The 21,696-nt window shown below is 40.8% G+C and overlaps 1 protein-coding gene across 4 annotated transcripts in view; it reads left to right on the forward strand.

The window, feature by feature from the left end:
* Positions 1-12,475, forward strand: part of ttll7 (tubulin tyrosine ligase-like family, member 7) — a 46,107-nt gene extending 33,632 nt beyond the window's left edge. For 2 of the 4 annotated variants that reach the window (XM_049721466.1, XM_049721470.1), the window contains exons 18-23: positions 2,173-2,253; positions 3,296-3,456; positions 6,130-6,303; positions 7,291-7,397; positions 10,665-10,769; positions 11,000-12,475. In XM_049721466.1, coding sequence (XP_049577423.1) covers positions 2,173-2,253; positions 3,296-3,456; positions 6,130-6,303; positions 7,291-7,397; positions 10,665-10,747 — 606 coding nt within the window. In that variant the 3' untranslated portion in view covers positions 10,748-10,769; positions 11,000-12,475. The remainder of the gene's footprint in view (positions 1-2,172; positions 2,254-3,295; positions 3,457-6,129; positions 6,304-7,290; positions 7,398-10,664; positions 10,770-10,999) is intronic. The other 2 variants (XM_049721481.1, XM_049721471.2) reach the window with 2 other exon arrangements.
* Positions 12,476-21,696: the final 9,221 nt, after the last annotated feature.

The following is a 21,696-nucleotide window of genomic DNA, read 5'->3' on the forward strand; positions in this document are numbered from 1 at the left end:
GCCGAAGGGAAGATGCACAGGATGTACGAGTAAATGTCAAGTTGAAGTGTAACATCTTGACTGAAACTTGTTGTTAATAGAACTTTCCGTCATTTATTTTTTACATCGATGTTGCAAAAACTGCTACTACATATTTACAGTTTAAATCATACCATGATATTTGCAACAGGGTTCTGGTCCTATTTATATTTGTGTTAAGGAACAAAATGAGCGCAGCAGTGAAGAGGTACAAATGTGAGATCCACTTTTTTCTGCTAGAGACCCTTCTGTGAAGCCATCATGGCCTAACTTGGTGGAACCTCTCCCTTCCCCGCACAATAGAATTTCCTCTCTTGGCTAGCTTCTCATCATCTTTCACAGGACCCCAATGACATGTTTGTAGCCCCTCGCTATTTTCTGCTGCTCCATTCAACATCTTTGGCAACATCTCAGGGTTAATCCATTGTAACTTCTGAAACATGCTATGACAATTAATATAGTCAAACTTTGCTCCTGCATAAACTTGTAATCATTTTTATTTCTATATCGGAGGTTGTAAGAAATAAAAGCATAGAAGCATTGAGTCGAGACACAATCGTGCATGCACACACTTTTTGTCACCCATTCAAGGCAGAGTTTCACCTTGAATTTCCATGTGAAGCAACGGCACCTCAGTCCAATGAATATGCCCGTGAGTCTGATGAAAGCACCCATCTGTCTAATTTTCTGACTCAGACGCTTTTAAAAGCCATGGCTGTCCTCAGAACCAGCTGTCCGCTCAGCACCAAAGTCCCCATAGTGCTCAAAAGACAGACGGACGTCGGACTCTCTTTAACCCCGACTAGCAGAATAGCCGTAAAACAATTCATAAATGGAAGCAATAAAAAAAAAAAATCACCCACTCTTAATTGTCGCTATCAGGGTCAAACTGTAGGGTCAATAATGCTTTGTTTCCTTGGGAAGCTTTGGTTAGCAGGCCGGGAGATACTAGGTATGCAGTGAGTTAATATCAGTGATTGTTTGTTACAATTAACAATTTTATTATTAATGTCTTGTATTAATTTTATAACTCCAAAACTCGAAACCTGTTTTAATAAAACATTTTGTATTTTTTTTCCACTCTGACATGTACCCACAAAGTTTGTGATGGGAAACAACCACATTTGAAAAAAGTGTCTCCAAGTATAGAGTATTTTTTAATTGCCACTGTTGAATGATGTTCAAACAAACACTGTGTATTCTAAGGATGTTTTTGCTTTTGTGCAACTTCTCCAGAAAAGTGTAGATTTACTCCACCATTCTGCATCCAGTAGCCCCGATTACATCAAATTCTATGAATTCACAAAATGAAGGTTATTCAAGTATGGTTTCATGCAACCAGAAAGAAATATCACAAAATACAGTAGTACTATAACCACACAACAGTGTATGCCCAAACAATGTCCTCACAATGAAATAAACAATTTGTGTGTGTATGTGTGTTTGTGAAATGGGAATGTTAGACAATTAGCACTACACCTGTAATGTTAACAAACCCTAATGAGAGCAGCGGAGCCTCAGGAAAGAATACATCTTCAGTTAAAATGAAAACAGTCTTTGGCATTTGATGTCTGTTATGGTTTCAAGTGAGAAGCATATTGCACTCATAATGTCAGCATGTTAGACTAATGGCCTCCTTTATCACAAGCTCAAAATTAGCTTTTTTTGTAGCAGTTGAAACCACTGAAAGGTGCACTACATCAAGTGCGTTTTTATGTTTTAATTGAGGGTAATTTGTGTACATATTATCATAACTGTGACAAATGAGGATACAGCTAACCAGAAAAGACTCAAACAGTTCACAATGGGAGGAAAAGCAGAGCAAGCAAATGTACTGTGTTCTATAAATACTTAAAAAATACAACCGAGCATGCATATTTAAACATGAAATGTATTTCAGTTTACGATCAGTAGGTACACATTTTCTCACATGAGCTTCAGTTAATTATCAAGCTGCAAAACTGCAGAATTCAAATTACATTTGATTGATTAAATATTATTAATGATTTAATGTAATATTTTTTAGCATTTTTGTTTTTCTTTAAATTGTGTATGCTATTTTATGTTTGTACGACGACCTTGAGTGCCTTGAAAGGCGCCTTATGAATAAAATGTATTATTATTATAATAATATTTTTAATGTTTTGTCCACAGATCCTTGACAACTGGAAATACCATAAACCAAAGGTAGCCTCCTACTGGCTTGTAAAATTGGACTCCACAAAACAACGGAAGGTAAGCAAACAATCAATCCAGGTAACAAGGATGCTTGATGATTCTTTATGAATGATTATTGGACTGAAGGTAATCAAAGGCTGAAAAAATGAAAGGTATGTATCTACCAAAATTATTGCACACCTTCAAGGTACACAGATGTGCTTTTAACAGTATTTATTTTAAATTTACATCATGAAACTTGCATTTACAATCATTTGAGGGGATGAAAACCTAGGCAAGCTCAGGCTCATTACCTCGCCATTAAGGGATTCAGGAATGGAAACAGGATGTAAACAAACTAGAAGAGGGGGCAACTTTTGAAATGACACCCTGTAAGCATGCCCCTAATGATGCCATCTCTCAGTCGCCGCCTTCTCCCCTACTGTGCTCGGCTTTGCGGTGACGCTGATGTTTGATTTGGAGTGGAGCAGCCTAATGAGAAGCAGGCAGAGGTCAGGAATGAAGCGCCCACCGCTCTGCCATCTGATTACCATACCAAAACATGTCTGTGCGTGCGTGCGTGTGTGTGTACTCATCTATCAGTTTGTCTGACAGCCTGTAAGCATGTCTGGCTCGCGTCGTGTTGCTGAAGGCAAATCTTCTCTCATCGTGTCCCAAACACACATGCATGCGCGTACAATCTGACAGGCGCGTCAGTAATGAGGAGCAAGGAATCAAAAGTCCAAAAAGCCACACTGCTCTGTGATAGGATTTGGAGGGAAAAAAAAGGAAGAAAGAGAGAGGACAAGAAAAGGTGTACGTTGGAAGGGAAGATGGAAGGGTGGACCGAGCGCCTCACATTTTGACACATTCTGTCAAGGATTGACGTGGTTCTAGCAATTAGTTTTGGCCAATGTTCGCCACTACTTCGCTGTACTTTTTCTCCATTAACCCCCACACACCACAAATATGTACTGTGTATATTCTATATCTCTCACCTTGAACATACAACTTAAGGACTGATTGTTCAACTCCGTTTTAACTAGTGTCTCCAATAGGTTTCGTTATTGCAAAGTTTACATGAAAAAATATTTCACCGTTTTTTTTTTTTCCCTCGCAGGTTTTGGACATTGTGAGGACCAATGTGCGCTCAGCACTACAGCGGATTTGGAAAGAGCCAGATTTGGAAAGCCTTCACTTGTACCGCCTCTTTAATCGTGTCTTCAATCGACTACTCTGGAGTCATGGCCAAGGGCTCTGGAACTGCTTTTCCAATTCTGGGTAAGTGTGCCCGGCCAGTGCAGAGGTACCGAATGTCTTATGAGGTGTCACAAGGGAGAGTCTTTTGTTCCGGGTTACGGGCAAACATTTGACTGATGAGAGAGGGTTTTTTTTCAATCATTATCTCTTTTCTGCCTTTCCTGGTTGCAATTTGACAAATAGCAAACAACTCAACTCAAATTTAATGGACAGGATTGAGTCGAAGCACAAATCTGGGGAAGGTTACGGAAAAATATATGCGCCTTTGAAAGTTACACTGAGCACACCATCAACCATCCAAATGAAAGAAGTTACTAACACCACGACTCTTTCTGTTGCCCATCTAAACTGAGGAATCAGTGGAGAAGGTTGGTACTGTTGAATAGGTTGGAAACCAGTGTGGGATTGACTGGAGCTGTCCTAAATTAGTTCAGGTCCTACTTGGAGTTATTTTGTAACCATTGGAAGTTTTGAATCTGATCCCATGGCAATGACGTGGGGTCCCACCGGGTCAGTCCTTGGACCGCTTTTGTCCAGTCTGTATATGTTACCTTGGATTCAAATGCTTCAGAACCCCAATGTTGGTTATCATGGCTGAACGGATGACACCCGATACACAGCTATAGTTATGCTTTATTATGCTCAAGCTTTATTTACGGCAGCATCAGTCGATTTTTTTCCAACTTGTTTATGGAACAACACAAGCTGGCAGAAGGTGAGTGACAAATCTCAGCAAACCCAACTGTATTCCTTTAAAAAAAAAACTTCTGGCAATGAAACAAACATAGAACTCTGTGGAGATGGAGTGCAAATTAAGGTCTATGGCTTGGGAGACTTTCACAGGTGAGCGTAAAAAAAAATAATCCAATGTTTTATGTGGAAACAGAGTGATTGATTGCTTTTTACTTCCTTTGCTCAAGCTTATCGGGAGCTTTGATGGTCTACTGAAATGTTTTTCTTAAAAGATATTTATATCATCTTTGTTGCTTTGACATAGCGTAGAGTCACTGCAAGGACAGGTTCATATCCTTTGTGTGTGAAGTGGGAAAACGAGATGTGCACAGATATAGTAGACGCAGTAGAGGTTTGCCTTCATGTTAGCTCTTCTAAACAACATGCTGATCTCACAACTCCTTCTCGTGAAAAATGAAATGGAGAATTCTCAAGACGTGTTTACTTTGACACTTGGTGCACAAAGAGTCTAACTTGGGGTATGTTTACAAACATTGTTGTAAAACACGATTTTCTCAGAGTTCTAGAACAGCTAAAGACTTCAGTTAATAAATAAACTCCATATTGTTTATTCCGGTAATTATTTTCCTTTTTTTGCAGAAGGTTTTTACACATTTTCACCTGTCCTTCATAAGGAACACACAGTGACTATCAGCGCTTTCTGAAGAAATTTTTTTTGTCTGTTTGTTTCACAGACTCCTTGAGATATTCTATCCCCCCCCCAGAAAAATAAAATAAAATCATAACTCCACCAGAGTATCCCACGTCACAGATTTTGCAAGACCGAGGAAGGTAGCAAGCAAATTCAATACCCTGACTGTATCACTAGGAGTGAGACATCATAAAAAAATGGTCAAAAGACATTTTTCCACTCAGCGGCCCACAAGGATTAGCTTAGCCTCAGCTACCACCACCAGCTGCTTCTCATAGAGCTTTTGTGTGATCACAGCATGTTTTGCTTGATCCAGCTAGCTTACGTGCATATTGTCTTTGCAGCATCTCCAAACAGTAGGTCATGGTCCCGACATGGTTGGACTCGCCAGGGGGCCCTGGTGTCACGTAGCTACAGTAAAGAAGAGCACCACAAAAGCCTGTTCCAAATCCAAGTGCAACCCCTCCACCCTGCTCTTCTTCTGTTGTTTGATACTTTATCTTAGGGACTTAGCAACATTCAAACAGGCCAGCTGCATTGTGGGCGATGAATTCAACAGGCTTTGAAATTGTTTAAGAGGTGGGGAATGGAACAGTTTTGAAGCCTTTCAGAAGAGGCAGCTCCCACCCCCCAAAGGAGTGAAAGAAGGCTGACATCAAACGTACCACCCAGGGTTGTGTAGCGCCGTTGCCGAAGTTCTCTCTCAGTCAGGGGTATGTCCGGGGTTTAAAGGGGGTTAACTGTACTCAGATTTATTTCAACCTTCCTCTTTTTGTGTCTCCCTGCCTTCCTTTGCATCTGCATGGGGTGAAAATACAGGCCTTATACTCCAAAAACTATTTGGACAAAAGTAGTGGGACAGCTGTCCATTATACCATATTTGGAAGTGGAAAAAGAGGCTTGGAGTAAGGTCTCCCTTTCAAACTTTATGAACCTGCACAGACTTTTCACAAGATAGGGGATTGTGTCGGTGGAAATCACAATTTACATTCAAGTTGTTTTTGATTTGGGCCTTCCACACCAACCTAGCTTTGTGCACTGGAATGCTGTGACAAAATGGGCCATCCCTGTCAGACCGACCCACTTATCGGATGAACTGGAACATATCCCAGTTGACCCTCTGAGTGTACACACTGAACTGGTTTCCAGTCGCTCACAAAGTACATACATACTCAACTGTAGACCGGGGGGGTCACCGACCTTTTTGAAACTGACAGTCCCAGAAATGTAATTTCTGGAATTCTGAAAATAATAAATAAATAATAAAGTAATAGCTGTTAACTAAACTGTGTTTATTTGTTTGTTCCTAGTTCATCATGGGAGAGCATCTTCAGTAAGAGCAGTGAGGTGGTTTCGCCTCAGGAGCTTCAATGCTGCCGCAGGCTGGTGCAGCTGTGCCGAGACTGTTTATTAGTCGTCTACAAGTTTGTCTCGGAGTCCCGGGGCTCTTTGACCGGGCTCAGTCCGGAATGGGACGACACCAGGTGAGGGGGTAAAAAAAAGCCTTGCTGTGAAACCATCCCTGTGAAGTTTCTTTATTATTGTATAATGTTTCCAATGCAGTGGAGTAATTTAGCCATCTGGGTGGCCCGATAATAGTAAAGGATACATTCGATAGGACAGGATTTAAGAAATCTAATCTACTAGTTGGTCTCAGGTTGCGAAAATCCTGGCACAAGATGTTAAAGCTTTACTTTTGGAAAGACCATCGCTCAATGCATAAAAAAGCATTGTCCACCTTAAGCCAAACTTGAGTGAGAATGTTGAACGTTTTAATTTCCCCACAACCTTCTTGTTCAAAGAGCCTCCAAGCCAATCCCAATTTTAATACAGGGCACCAAATATCATCCTCTTTTCTTTCTCAGACTGATCCCTCCCTGCAGGAAAGCAGCAGGTTTAGTGAGTGAACTTTTAAAGTGCATATGCTTTGGGCCAGCACACAGGAGAGAGTTGGGAGTGGGGAGGGTGAGTGTGTTGTTAATAGGAAAAAATGGTCCACAGATTAGTGCTCAGGTTAGCCCGAGCCCCCCCTGAGGCCTGCTTAATTCAATTAGAGCCCAGATGAGCCTGTGTAGCAAATGACCCTATGAGAGCAAGAGCTTCTCTTTTCCCGGGGCCTCGTTTTACATGATTCATAACTCACACATATTTTAACAGGCTATCACTTAGCACCTAGAGTGTAAAAACTCATGAACTGTGTGAGCCTTGTGTTCATACCACGGATCATACAACCACTGAGGGCGTGAATACCCAAATATCGCTGCCTCATTTTTTCCATGTCAATTCTGCATAAGAATAGACGAAAAAGACAAGTTATCAACAGATTAATGGGATTTAGTAACTCATGCAAGCATGAAAAAAACGTGCTGGTGTTTTTCTGTTTTTGCAGTAGGTGTAACCTTGAGAGTCTATTCGAGCATGCATGTGCTTGTCTCTCCTGATTTCTTCTGTATGTTTATGTGGAAAAAAAGCGTTCCATTTGCTGCCGGACCAGTCTCTACCCATGGCTCCACCTCTGCTGCTGTCACTGCTGCTTCTTCTTCCTCCTCTTCCTCCGTCTCTTCGTCCCCCAATGCAGGTCTCTGCTTGGTTTAGATGTGCTAAACCCCAACCCTCACAGTCCCTTGATCACTGCCTTCTGCTTGTCACTGCTAGACGCTTGGGCCCACCTGCCGCTCAGCACCAACAGTAGCCTAGCATGGTTTCCTCTCCTTCCTTTCTTGTGCATTTATTTGAAATGTGAGATGTTTCGAAATCAATTCCAAAATCTGTATGCACAATATTAGATGGGAAGGAGAGAAAGGCATATTGAGATTGTGTTTGGAGTTTGTCGATGATGCAACCTTTAGGCCTGGCTTGCTGTGTGTCACCCTGCTGCCACATGTTAAAACACAGCGTTTCACTCAATGCTTCTTTGCCTGGGTGCATTTTATATAAAAGCCTCACTTTGCACAACATCAATAATAGTAATAGAGTGTTTGTGTCACTGGGCTGACCTCCAACTAGATTTGCCAAGCATACACTTGCGAGGTACATCTCGTTTGAGATCTTTTATAAATGCCACGTCTGTATTTAGTTTATATTGGCTCCATGTTGTTTGACTTAAGTTGATTGTCTGACGCATATTGCGATGACACTGTATTTGAAAGGCTTGCAGAAAACAACATATTGAATTCCAAAAGGCAGCGAGACTGATGCCTGAGCAGTCTGTTAAGATGGAAAAAAATATTTCTCCTAATTTTCAGTCACGATAACCTCCTTTTTGTGTTGTTGTGAAAGATTTAGTTTCATGCATTGGTCATAATCATACTGGAACGAAAAAAAAGTGCCTTCCCACCAAGACCGAAGTATACAATTGTCTAAAATGTCTTGCAAACAAAAAGAATTATGACTGAGGAGGGACTCAAGATAGATTCAAACCACATTTCCACAATTCCAAAAGTTCTCACAATTGGGCCCATTTTTATACATGTCATGGCAGCACAAAGCACAACAAAAAAATGAAATTGTATATGATCATCTTGGAATCAAGCCTCTCGTGTGGATAAAAATCTGAATTAGACAACAAAATGAAAATGCACCAACTGCATACGTATATCCTGCCAACCGTGACTTTTAAACTTTCTTCTACAATAAATTACTATTACCTGCACCACAATTTAGACCTGGTTTCAGAACGCCCGGCAGATCCCTTTCTCAGACTACCGTATTTTCTGCACTATAAGGCGCACCGGATTATACGGCGCACCTTCAATAAATGGTCCATTTAAAAACTTTGTCCATATATAAGGCGCACCGGATTATAAAGCGCATAGAATAAATAACTCAACATGGCTCAAACGTTAATGCACTCACAATATAGCAACACTCGGAATAGTGAAAACAATAACAATATATCAATAACTCAACGTTACTCAAACATTAATATCACACAACACACAAAATAAACACGTAAAGCTTACTTTAATAAATTAGTCCTCATCCACGAGTCCATATTGGTCCATATATAAGGCGCACCGGATTATAGGGTGCACTGTTGGCTTTTGAGAAAATTGGAGGTTTTTAGGTGCGCCTTATAGTGTGGAAAATACGGTATATTAATATCCGAGACATGGGGAATGTGTTGTCATCTTTGGTGTACAAACGTACACGCACAAACACATGAACACATGCACACCAATAAGCATTTAAGCCAATGTCGGCACACAGCCAAGTGATTCTGTTGCCAGGGTCTTTAGGTTGTCTGTTGTTGACCACACCTGCCTCCTCATTCAAGCACCCTTTCCTGCAAGTACCCTGACCAGGTGTGTCATCAGGCTTGTGAGCCACATAAAAACTCCTTCAGCCTGTGTGGGCAGATAAGAGGAACGAGCCAAATGGATCCATTAATGACTTCCTTGTTAAACCCCAAATTATATGCCACTACCCTATTTTGTTTTACTGTGATGACAAAAGTTTCAGATTCTGTGAAACCTTCATCTGTCTGAGAAGTAATTAGGGTTAATTGGGGTGTCGAGTCGAATATGTGCCGCAGATAACCTTCAAGCTGCTTTGTACCACTTGGCCTATGATTGCGTCAGCTATCATAGCAGCCACCCCATTTATCCTTCATGACGGTAAATCTGTTCGTTGGACCTCTTAACGCAGCATGGCAGTTGCGTGGAGTGGTGTTGAAGGTCTGTCAGTCCTTACTGTTTAAATGTAAGTGTAAAATATGGAGCTGAAAGAGTAGATTTCTGTCTCAGCTGATAGATGAAACCAGAAGTGCATGAGCAAGCCTCCCCCCGGCTTTCGAGACAGCAGAGCGTTGTTACCACGATCTTCATGATCAAAGTGAGGATGGACCTGGAAGATGACGAATGAGGCTCCAATTAAATGTACCCAGCAGTGACAGAGGACTGCATGGATGTCAGATATGCACGACTGCCAATACTGTGATTCCTTCTCTGGGCAGAATAAGCTCAAAGTGAATAGGAGACGAGGAGCAGTGAAAATACACTCACCCCCATGGGTATTCAATATTTGACCTTTTTTTTTTCATATTGACATGCCTAGGTTGGATTTCAGAAGAAATAGTAATTATAGCAACGGTCATCAAGCAGTTCATAGGTGTACTAAATCACAAAAAAAGCCTTTTTTTCGTTTCATATGAACTAGACTGCTGTTCATGGAGTCCAATCATAGTAGAGGATGTGCTGAAGGGATACCTACGGCCCACTTGAAATCGTTTCAAGGACACTCGATGTTTCAAGTGAAGTTAATTTCAATCCCTGGTAACTCTCTTGGGTCTGAGGCTGCAGTGAACACCCTCAGAGACATACTTTTTTTCCCTGGTCAACATTAGAAGATGCCCAGCTAATTTGTCTGAAAGCTATTTGCCAAAGAAAGAGAGCTGTCAGAGAAAATTGTTCTCTGTTCACCAGCTTAAAAAAAAGATCATTCTTCTTCAAAGTACAATCCTAAACGACTCCCCTTTGATTAGACTGACAGATTGAACCTTCTCTACCGTGAATCGTATTTTTTTTTTTTTTTTAACTACATGAGGTTTTTAGGTTCTTCAGTTGTGGATGATGCAGCTATGTCACAGATATCGAATGCGATATCAAATGTGAGGCATTCTTCCAAATGATCCGTCTGGAAGAATTCCACCTTGCCACTGTGTCATCTTGTCTGATTACCCTGACATTTGGAATAACCTTCAGCGAACCATAGCCGGGATTTAATCATCTCATCTGACATTGCTTTGACAACCATATCTGACTCATTTCCAGTAACTGAGGAGGATAGCGGGAAGGTTCAGGCCCTCCTGACTCTTATCTCAACCTGACGCTGGTCTCATTCTCAGGTACTGGAACGCTGTTAGCAGGAGCTGCCTCACTGCTCTGTCTCGGTGGAAGGTGTCATAAAAGAGTCTTAGAAAGGTTCTGACGTCTGTGCCGCAGAATGATAGGTGAGGATCTTCCGTTCATAAAGCGTGCCAGTTAAAATTGCCCTCTCAATTTCAAATGCACGTAAGCAAAATAGTGTCAAAAGTAAGAAGATTGAGAGTATCGTAATAATAATACTTGGTTGGATGTCAGTGCTGAGCATCCTGACCTCTAAAGCGTGACTCCTCGTATCTCTAATCCTCTCATTATGTGCAACCTGTCCCCTTGTCCCTCCATGGCTCCGTCTGTCCAGGTATCTCCTGCCAGTGACCTCCCAGTTTATCATGAAGTGGCCTTTGTCCAGCTTTGGCCGCTTCTCCTCAGTCGCGCCACACTCACGCAGCCTTTACGCCGCCAGGATGGGACACTTCTGAGGTCACCATGGCAATGCCGGTTTTGAAGACTTTCACCTTTTGACCTCAGTCTGCCTCCTATGACTTTCTTCCAGCCAAACTCCCAATAAGGCTCATGACTCTTAATAGCTCTGGACACCTGATGGAGACCCACCGTGGCCTATTGCCCCAGGTCCGACCAACAGGGGAATTGGGACGGCCATCGCGTTGATTAATTTTGACGCTGCCATCAGAACCTCCTCAACTTTGCCTTCATCCCCCATAACAGAAGACAGTGGACTCGTCCAGCCGCTCACATTGTAATTGCTCTATTCCAACTCATTGTCCAGCTAAATCTCACGGTACTGTAAAACAAAACAAAAAATACCAATGCAAGGATTTTATTTATCTATTTATTTATTTTGTCAGATATTCCATGAATACAACGAATGTTGACGCAGAATGCAGCTGTGGAATGATAACTACAGAGCTTATTTTTGTTGGCTGTTTTAAATGTTTTCTTTCTGTATTTTAAAGATAAGTAACTTATTTTATAATTGCAGTCAGAGTATTTATGTTTATAATAATTTATTACCTAGTTTACACAAGTGGCCCCTCCATTCAACAAAATATGTTTTATGGAATATTAAGTGCAGACTTTTTAAACAAGGTTTAGAATGTAAGTGAATTGCCATGAAGAGAACACGGCCAGCCAAACATCTTGCAGAACACTTAGTTCCAAATACTGCACGTTAAATAGAACTTTGCGAACGGGTGCACATCGCAAAAGTGTTTGCATGCTTGTTTTTTTTTTTTTTTTTTTTTTTTGCCAGCAAGTCCGAGGAAGTGAATTGAAACACTTGACGTTGCGTTGGTTGTTTGGACAATTCCCTTTAAAATGTCATTAGTAAGTACAGATGAAGATGATCAAGGGTGTGCTTTTGCGATCACGTCAAAATTGTTTGTGTATAGCTCACTGAATGATTGGGACCTTCAGCCCAAACACTGATAGCATGGATGGGTGGGCTAGTAAAAAGCTCATCTATTTCAATGATGTTAAGATTAATATTTCACAAACCACCATAGAACTTGTGAAGGACAGTGAAGTTTAAAAAGGCATTATGTTTGGAGAGGAGTGGTATTTAATGTTAAGTAGTTTAGCGGCTCTGTACACATACCTATCAGATAATATACAATGTCCAGACTAATTTGGTGTGCCAAAAACAAGAACAGACTAGTTATTTCAAACTGCAAAAAAATAACCTCCCCTTATACATCAATTTACAATGCCAATGTTTTTTTATTTACTCAATTTTACTTGTGTTATTTTAAAGGCATCTTTTACAATGGAGGAATGAGATTTTTAATGCTATGGAGCAATAAAAAGTTTAAACACAGTTGCCTCAGTTATGCAGTTTTACCTCTTGGAGTCAAAAATATTCTGCTGATTTTTATCAAGGAGAGTGATGTTTTTGATAAATTCACATTTTATTCTTGAAATATATATATTTTTGATTACTAATATTTTCCTTCTCAAGCAGGAACATTTCTCTGCACTTATGCTGTTATTTTACAACATGATTGAGGAACCAAGTGCAGGGAAGCAAGCAATGAGTGCTTTTGTTTGGTAGTTTAATAAAAAGGAGACAAAAAAAGTAAAATAAAGGATTGACATCGTCAAAAATCAGAAGAGCCAAAGTAAACAAAAATTATGAAAATGTCTGGGAACATGGATAAAAACCCACAGTGACAAGACAACGCAACTGTGACACAAAGCAAACCAAGAAGAATAATTTTCAATAACATTTAATAGAACAGTTGAGATGCACTACGTCAGTGTACTTCCTTGACACCAATTACCAGTTCCCTAAGACATAGACCTGCATGGCAGAGAAGCATCCAATTCCTTTTGACCAAGCCAACGTTTCCACTTCCTGTCTGAAGAAGAGGTGCAGGCCACAACCTTGAGGTTCTCAAAGCCGCGCAGAGCAGAGACTGACAGTCTGGTTCTTTGAGCCTGGCATGCTGCCCAAAAATTATGTCCCCCAGCAATGGGGCCGTACTGTTCCATCCTGACCTTTTCGCTCCTCACTCTCCCTAGCCACGGACCAAAATCGCTTTAACTACAGTTTTTCTTTTTACCCCGACAAACTCACCACTGATATATATTTTTTTTCAACCAAGACCCTCCTGACCCAGTTTTAGGGGCCTAAGCCAACCTCTCCATCTTGCGAGCTGTGTGAGGGGTGAATGTTCGAGATTAAGGAAGGTCCTTGAATTTATTTTAGGGAGTCCTCAGTACACATTTTTTTCTTTCTCTCCTTTGGGAGAAGCTTTAAAGTTAGACCCAGTGGTATTATTTTTTTTAATCCTGTTTGTGCAGATTGCATCCAAGACCGACTTAAAGAAAATGGTGACAAACATACTGTCAAGAAAGACACAATTAGCAGACAGGGAAGTCACAGAATAACAGAGCAAAACTAAATGACAACATGGGAAAGTGAATGATTTGTACTGTCAACATTACACATCATGGACAGACAACGCCAAAAACTGGACCTCCATATTTTTCCGTCATTTCTGCAAAATAAATTCATCCTCCCCCTTTGCTTTTCGAGTGGATGGATGGATGGATGGAGAAGAATAAAAATCATTGCTATATACTGCATAAAGTTGCAGTGACAAACACACTGCACTTGATTCATTTTTTTTTTTTTTTTTTTTTTTTTAAATATTACTCTGGTTAAGTTGAGCTCAATCTTGGCAGAGGCAGGCGCTCCACTGAGTGCTATTCTAGTTAGTATTTTTTAAGGCTTCACATAACCTGCTGCTTGGCTGCGCTGACATTTGTGTGCCTTATGTGCATTCACCAAGGGACACGTTCAGTGACACCCGCTGCAGTTCAATTATATGTGTTGCCTGTTTTACAAGCATCTTTGCTCTCAGCGGGCGTCCCGCTTCGTACTGACACATAAACCAACACATAAACACTTGCACGCTGAGGAGCCACAAGACTCTCTCAGTCAGGAGCTCAGGTTATTTACCAAGAACGCTTTTCTACCATATGCATTGCAAATGTATGCAAGGATATATGAGAAATATTCAAGTGAATGCCTTTTTTGTTTAGCTGTTAATATTCAATTTAAATATTTATAAGGCCCAACCATAATTACTGAATAGTTGTTTAATGCACACATTTGCGGACAAATGTAAACAAAACGATGGGATCTTTGGTAAGACATCGAGTCCACTGATTATCATTTATTTGTTTATAATCATAATATTTTACATGAACATTTTTACTATATTAATGTGCATTAAACATACTTGCAGTATACTATCAAAAAATAGTATCATTAAATAAAGTTTATTAAAGTCTATTATTCAAATTTTTGCTATTCTTCTCATAATAGGATTCAATGTGTCCCTATGATCTATCCATCCATTTTCTGTACCGCTTGGTCCCCACTAGGGTCATGGGCGTGCTGGAACCTATCCCAACCGTCATCGGGCAGTAGACGGGGGACACCCTGAACCGGTTGCCAGCCAATCACAGGGCACACAGAGACGAACCACCAAACGCACTCGCATCTACGGGCAATTTGGAGTGCTAAATCAGCCTGCCATGCATGTTTTTTTGGGGGAGTGTAAGGAAGAAAACCCGGAGAAAACCCACACAGGCACGGGGAGAACATGCAAACTCCACACAGGGAGGGCCAGAGGTGGAATCGAACCCGCACTCTCTGAACTGTGAGGCAGACATGCTGACCAGTGCCTCCTGTCCCCATGATGAGGTCTAAATTTATCAATTTGTTCTATGACCACGCTTGTAACTCATAATGCTTGTCAGTCAAATTGTCTTTCCTCTGTGGAAAAATATCAGCCGGCTCGTATCCAGAAATAATTAATTAATTCGTTCACTCTAGATCTCTAGATGTTATAACCACACACACTTAGCTTTCAACGAGTCAGTTTTCCACCTATAAACTCACTTGACTGACTTTAATGGTGTTTTTGACCCCCACCTTCAAGGATCAGACTTAACTGCATCACTTTCAAACAATGACCTTAGTCTTGACACCGAAAGACCACACCAACCGCAGGGGGTTGTAGACGAGCACAGCTCTGCATATGGTTGTCATTCACTGTATGTGTGTGTGTGTGCACGTGCATGTGACAAATAAAGGCAAGCAGCAAAGATATTAATGTGAAAGACCGTATGGCGGGAAGTCACTTTCGCTTCCATCTGTCCACCTAACAAGATTGGGGGCGAGAGCAGAGCTTTGCCTCCACTGGCAGGATTATCACATATGATGGGAGACAACCTGACTGTCCATCCTTTCACCCTGTGATCATTGCTCTTGCAGCGAGTGAGAGTAGGGCGACTCGCAATGAGAATAAATGAGGTGTGTGCAACATGTTGAGTGTGTGTACCTGCTTCCTTTCTTCTGCGCAGTGGGGCTATGGAGCAAAAAGAGTGTCCGGGGACTCTTCCTACATTTGGTTCTGAGAGCCCAGGGGATGCATTGAACCTCGCAGCCTGGTATATTATCAATACAACCCCTCCGGGCAGCCCAGCAGACAGGAGGAGAAGTCAGGGGCTTATTCTACCTCTAAGCATCAGTAAGGACAGGAACTATTCTGGAATAAAATGTTCTATCAGGAAGATACAACAAATGCTTGAGTTCTTTTCCCTGTTCAGCTCACAAATCAGACGGACTGGTAGTCTGTTTGTGAATCACAGCAACTAGAATGAAGAATTAGTAAACGTATTTAAATATTTGCCACATAATCACTGACCTATATTTTCACACCTCTTGCAAGCTGAGTAATAATAGCCTCAATCTCTCATTGGATCGCCAATGTTGGACTTCTGCACCGACACAACGGAGGAAAACACGTATCCAATCAGATTGACCCGATGTCTTCACAACACACAAGTGAACATAATTCAGCAGGCTGCAGTGAACGATTCGAAGCCATTATGGAGCAATACTCTTTTATTTCACTCGCTGGGCTGTTGCCATACCAACTTGTCAAATGTCTCATCAGCAATCTTCACTTCAACTGTGATGAATCCCAGAGAGCAACCTGTGGCTGAGCTGGTCTTTGCCCTTACACGGAGGAGGTTAGAGGCATATTGACGAAAAACCACAGCTCAGTCTCTGGAGCCAGTCATCTCGATGCTATGACCTCATTCCTCATCAAAAACCAAGAGGAATTTAAACGCGATGACCTTGTGAACCCCCCCGTGCCTGGCAGCTTTTTTTTTTTTACCTCTCATATGACCGTAATCCTTTCTTTTCCTTTGTGGCTCCAATTTGGCTATCGGACTGTCTGTTATGGCGGTTGAGGTCAATTTTGCCTCATTTATTACCCAGCAACAATAAGGCAGATACAGGTCAGTAGTGATGATGACCTTTCTGCTTTGGCTGTCCAGGCTTCGAGGCGAGAGAAGGAAAACTGTATTACAAATGGCCAAAGGAGGAGGTAAACTTAATCTGCAGTCACGGTCCATGCTGAATTTGTTGTAAATTCCACTTTTATTGTTGACTGATTTCATCCATGTGATCTCTCCAACTCAATCTGAATGCATTAATTTTATGAAAGCCTAAAAAGGTGAAGCGTAAGTATTAAGAAGAGATTTTCTGTGTGTCACATGCTTTTATTTTGTAAGTAAATGTGTTCTTTTCTGTGGTTGTTTTCCCAGTGCATTGTGTATTTAGGCAAATCGATGTTTGTGTTTCATCGGCGGTGCGGTAATGCATGAAAACACTTCAGTAAATATAGCTGTTATCTTTCTACCATTATGTCGAAGGAAGCCAATTGTTTTCAGGATGACATTTTTTAAGATGCGGCAAACGGAAGATGAGCCACTCAAGGTCCCTCAAAAGTTTCCTTCAGCAACAATTCAGCTTGTCTTGCGTTACGGCTGCAAACACTCTTGAAGTTGAGGTGATGAATCAAAGTAGCTCATGACAAGCAACTGAATGACTTAAAAAAACAAACTTTCTCTCAATACTAAGGCCGCCGTTAATTACTTAGGTACTCAACAGGAGCAAATTGTTTTCAAGTAGCTGCAGCTTTTCAGCCTGCCGAACGACTGAGCGAGCTCCTCCATAATTAGACGAACATTCTTGCAGCCTTTGAGTCGAGAAATAATTGGCCTCTCAGAATGGGGTGTATTTGCATCTCGAGCCTTGCACAGACTCATCCTTGAACCTGATGCCAACGGCTACATCACACACGCGCTTTCTGAAAAGAAATTATCAGGACGCTTGTCCTACACTGTAGAAGGGGGAAAAAACACACACAAAACCTTGCAAAGTTCTTTAAGATAACGTCTCAGAATGTTTTTTTTTTTTTGACAGACCTTGACCTATACTGTTTATTTGGAGAGTTGCCATTTGAGGTCAATAGCTGCAGCTTGTCTACACGATTATATAATGGGAATGTCTCAACGCTTTCAAACATGTTCTTGATTAAATACAAAACGATTTTATCTTCAGGTAGGAGCCAAGAAGAAGAAATATTTGAATAAAAATAAGTTATAATCTTGCAAAAAAAAAAATGAGAATAAACTTGCACTAGAATAAATAGAATAATGATTTAGGAGAAGTAATAATAACTTAAAAAATGCCAAATAAATAAATTTCTAATTTCAATCAACAAGAAGAAAGTTGCAGCATTCCCATCAAAATCAGCAAGTGAAACACACCAAAAGCAAAAACTGGCTTGGTGGAATCTAAGCACACTGTCAAAAAGTCTAAAAGGAACTGCAAGCAGATCTCCATGGAAAAATGATGTAATGTTAGCCAGGGAGAGCACACATCTGAAGCGGGGAAATGTAGACAGCCTTCCACCTCAATCACACGTGTCTGTGTGTGACGCCACACTGTTTTTGATTGCGATTATATTTTGGATAGCAGATCCAGCAGAATTCTGCAGTTTAAAATTCCTGTCCCACAGATGACAGCATATATTACGATCACACTGAACTGTACAGGAAACAGGTGCTCGGCCAAAGCATTTTTTTTTCCTTAATAAATCTCTTGTATCCTGTCTCATTCAATTCAGTCTTCAATGCATGCAAGTCTACTTGGCCTACATAGTAAAATGTCATTATTGGATGATTGTCCATAATGTGGAGATGAAGCATTTTTGAATTTGAGATGAGTCGTCATTTCTATTCCGCATGATCTAAACTGTGGGTCTACAAACCCCCTTGATGATGGAAAGTAAAAGAAAAAAAAAGGGAAAGAGGCTTTGAACATGAACAAATGCAAGCAATGAGGGCTAATTAACCCCAATCTTTTTCTCTATTATCTCCTTTTGTCCTTGCGAATGGAATCACAATTAGAGGCAAATACCAAAAGTTTGTGAAAGACACAAAGGGAATACGTGAGCACACTCCAAGGGTGCCAGAGAATATTCTTTTCCCGAAGTCCAATACAATTAAATAATAATAATAAATAAATAATAATACCTGATGTCTTTAATGACACAACTCATAATAGATCTCAATGGGTTGTGCATGTGTACGTAAAACTGTGGCCAGTCTGTAGCCAAGTGGTGCCGACATCTCATTTGCTTTTTGAACACTTTTTATTTCTGCAAAATACTCCCAATGTGTTATGTGAACAAATCCTCGCATGGCACATGTGGACAATATGTTTGACTTAGTGTGGCAGAGCACCTAAAGCCTGGAGTGATTCTCAACTAGGCGCTGGAAAGGAAGAGCGAGGGGAAAAAAAAAAAAAATGTCGGTCCTCCATGCCAAATGTTAGCAGTTGCTATGGCAACGTTCACACTGCATCCACTTTCCTCAAGGTGACAGGATTATGATTTTGATGCCAGCTGGAAGACGTCTGCCAGGTGTCATTTTGTGCAGTGCCGTGTTGGTTGACAGTGTCAGTCAAACTAAGAAACACACACTGTGGCAGGGACGGACAGAAATAGGTGGTTTGAAACACTGCACTTGTCATAGTGAATCATCGTTTTTTTTTGGGGTCTCCATCACTTTGGCATGACAAATAGTTCTAATGCTGCCTGGGAGCCTGAGACACTAAGGTCTCCTCTTTCACTTTTACAAGAATAGTATTCTCTTCTTAATGCAACTTTGTCATTTAGCAGGATGTTATTAAAACTACATACCACTTTTTTATTAAACTTTAGATCGGCGCCAATAATGAACTTTAATATTTTGCTCTTGTTTTGGTCATATTTGTTAAAATTGTCAGTATGAATCACCTGTATAAAACAATTTGTGAAATGCTCAGGCCCCAACTTACTATGTGTAATTTGATTTTAAAGAAAAAATAAACAGATCAGATATAGAAGGCATGATTAATGAGCTGCCAATCATTTGCCACGTATTTGCGGGCACACACTTTAATTCTACCTGAGGAGCCTTGCTGAGACAATAGTGGAATAGCCACCTCCTGAAAATAAATATAACATTTCAGATTCGCTTTTTTAAAGTCACACTTAAACACATGGTCGCATCTGCCAGAGCCATCTCAGCCAAGTTCTCTTATGTTCCCCTAAAGGCTGACGAGTAAACTGGCCTTGATCTAACCCCCATAAATGCCAAGACCTCATAAATAATGAGATTTAATTACATCCTTAGCGATCATTCTCCTCCCAAGGAATATTATTCATATCCTTTTAGTTCTCCTGATACAAGTTCCATGTGATTTTCCTCATCTGTCATATTTGTCGTATAGTACAGCTCATAAGTGATTAAAAATACTTTTATGGCCGACTGAACTAGCACAGTGGGCCATATATAATTATAAAAATATATATGAGGGTGATCACAGGTCCTGTTACAAAGCTGACCTCTGGAGATATACTCATTAAAATGTACAATATATTTGTACACTTTTTCATGTCTGAGGAAGAAAAGAGGAAGTCTCCTCAATCAATTTAGAGAATATGTACAAAAATAAAATAATACATCCTCTATTCAGTACAATGATTAGAATGGTCTGAACTTTAATTCCTCTGACCGAGACATTCCGGATAATTCTCTGCTCCCAACGATTTGAGGGAAGCCTCTTTCTGTTCCAGCAAATCTTAACCCGTTTGGCCCGTGAATGGTAAATGATTTTCTTTTCCCCTGTGCTTCTCATTTTAAGCCTGCTTTACTAACATTCCAAATAGCGGATTGAAGAGATAAGATTATAACCCTTTTGGCAACTCACTGGCACGTGTAGAGATAAACCCTTAGTGGTGCTCAATTTCCGTTTTGGGAAAGGTATCCTTGGTGCTGGAGTCCAATTTTTTGTCATTCATTAAAATGTAAGGAATAAAAATGACCCTTTCTAAAAATGTTTTGATATCTGACGTCACAACTGCTGTTTAGTCAGTGGTGTACCCTGCCTCTTTCCCAGCAAGCTGATTGGCTGCAGTTCACCCGTAACCCCAATGAGGACAAGCACTAAAGAAATTGGATGGATGGAGGGACACTCCTTTCAAAGTACACCACAAACAATCTGAACTATATTTGTTTTGGCTGTCCTCTACAAAGGATATACAAACACAGTTTGGCGTTTGACTGGGCTTTATCGAAGCGGCATTCTGTGGGGTCTGGAGAGGCCACGCCTTTCTGTCAAAGTACTCCCACAAAGCGTTGCCATGCCCTGACCCAGGTTGACACCCATCTGCCCTCCTGCTGGGACACGAAAACAAACGATGCCCCTCGCAACCCCATACCAGGCTGTTTGGAAACTACGCGGGGTACTGAAGCATGTCCCAGAGAGCCTATTTTGGAGACGGCTATAGGCAAAGGCAGGTACAGTGAAGCACAGTTATCCATAAATGTAATCAAACTGTTTGTCCGTCTACCTAGCAGACTGATTACATTAAAACAGTGTAGTTTTGTTTTAACATTCACTTGAGGTGTTCTGATGTTTGTGTTCACTCAATCCAATAAATGCTAAAATGTCACCGCAGGGTTGAAGCTTTAAGGAAGGCTGATTAAAAATAAGTACAATTCACCCTATTCTAAAGTAATTCTAAAACAGTGGTGCTCAAAGTTTTTACATCAATTATTATCTAAAAAAATACTACCGCTATAATGACCAACATTAAAATATGTATAGCAGGTTGAAGTGGTCATCGCAAACAACTCAGTTTTTTTTCCATCCATCCATCCATCCATCCATCCATCCATCCATCCATCCATCCATCCATCCATCCATCCATCCATCCATCCATCCATCCATCCATCCATCCATCCATCCATCCATCCATCCATCCATCCATCCATCCATCCATCCATCCATCCATCCATCCATCCATCCATCCATCCATCCATCCATCCATCCATCCATCCATCCATCCATCCATCCATCCATCCATCCATCCATCCCGCTTGTCATATATTCATCATTTTCAACCATTCAAAACCTAAAACTTGTCAAACTCAAACCTATTCCACCCAGAGAATATCATCATAATCTCTGTACATTCCTACCATGCTTTTACACTCATTTATTTTCACACTATGGTGACTGAGGCCTTTCTGCTATAATAACAGGCATATTTTCAATTCCAGCAATCTTCCAGTTGCTCCTACAAATCTACACACACAACCATACATTTACAGTATGCA

This window comes from Syngnathus scovelli, chromosome 10, assembly GCF_024217435.2.
Source record: "Syngnathus scovelli strain Florida chromosome 10, RoL_Ssco_1.2, whole genome shotgun sequence".
NCBI lineage: Eukaryota > Metazoa > Chordata > Actinopteri > Syngnathiformes > Syngnathidae > Syngnathus > Syngnathus scovelli.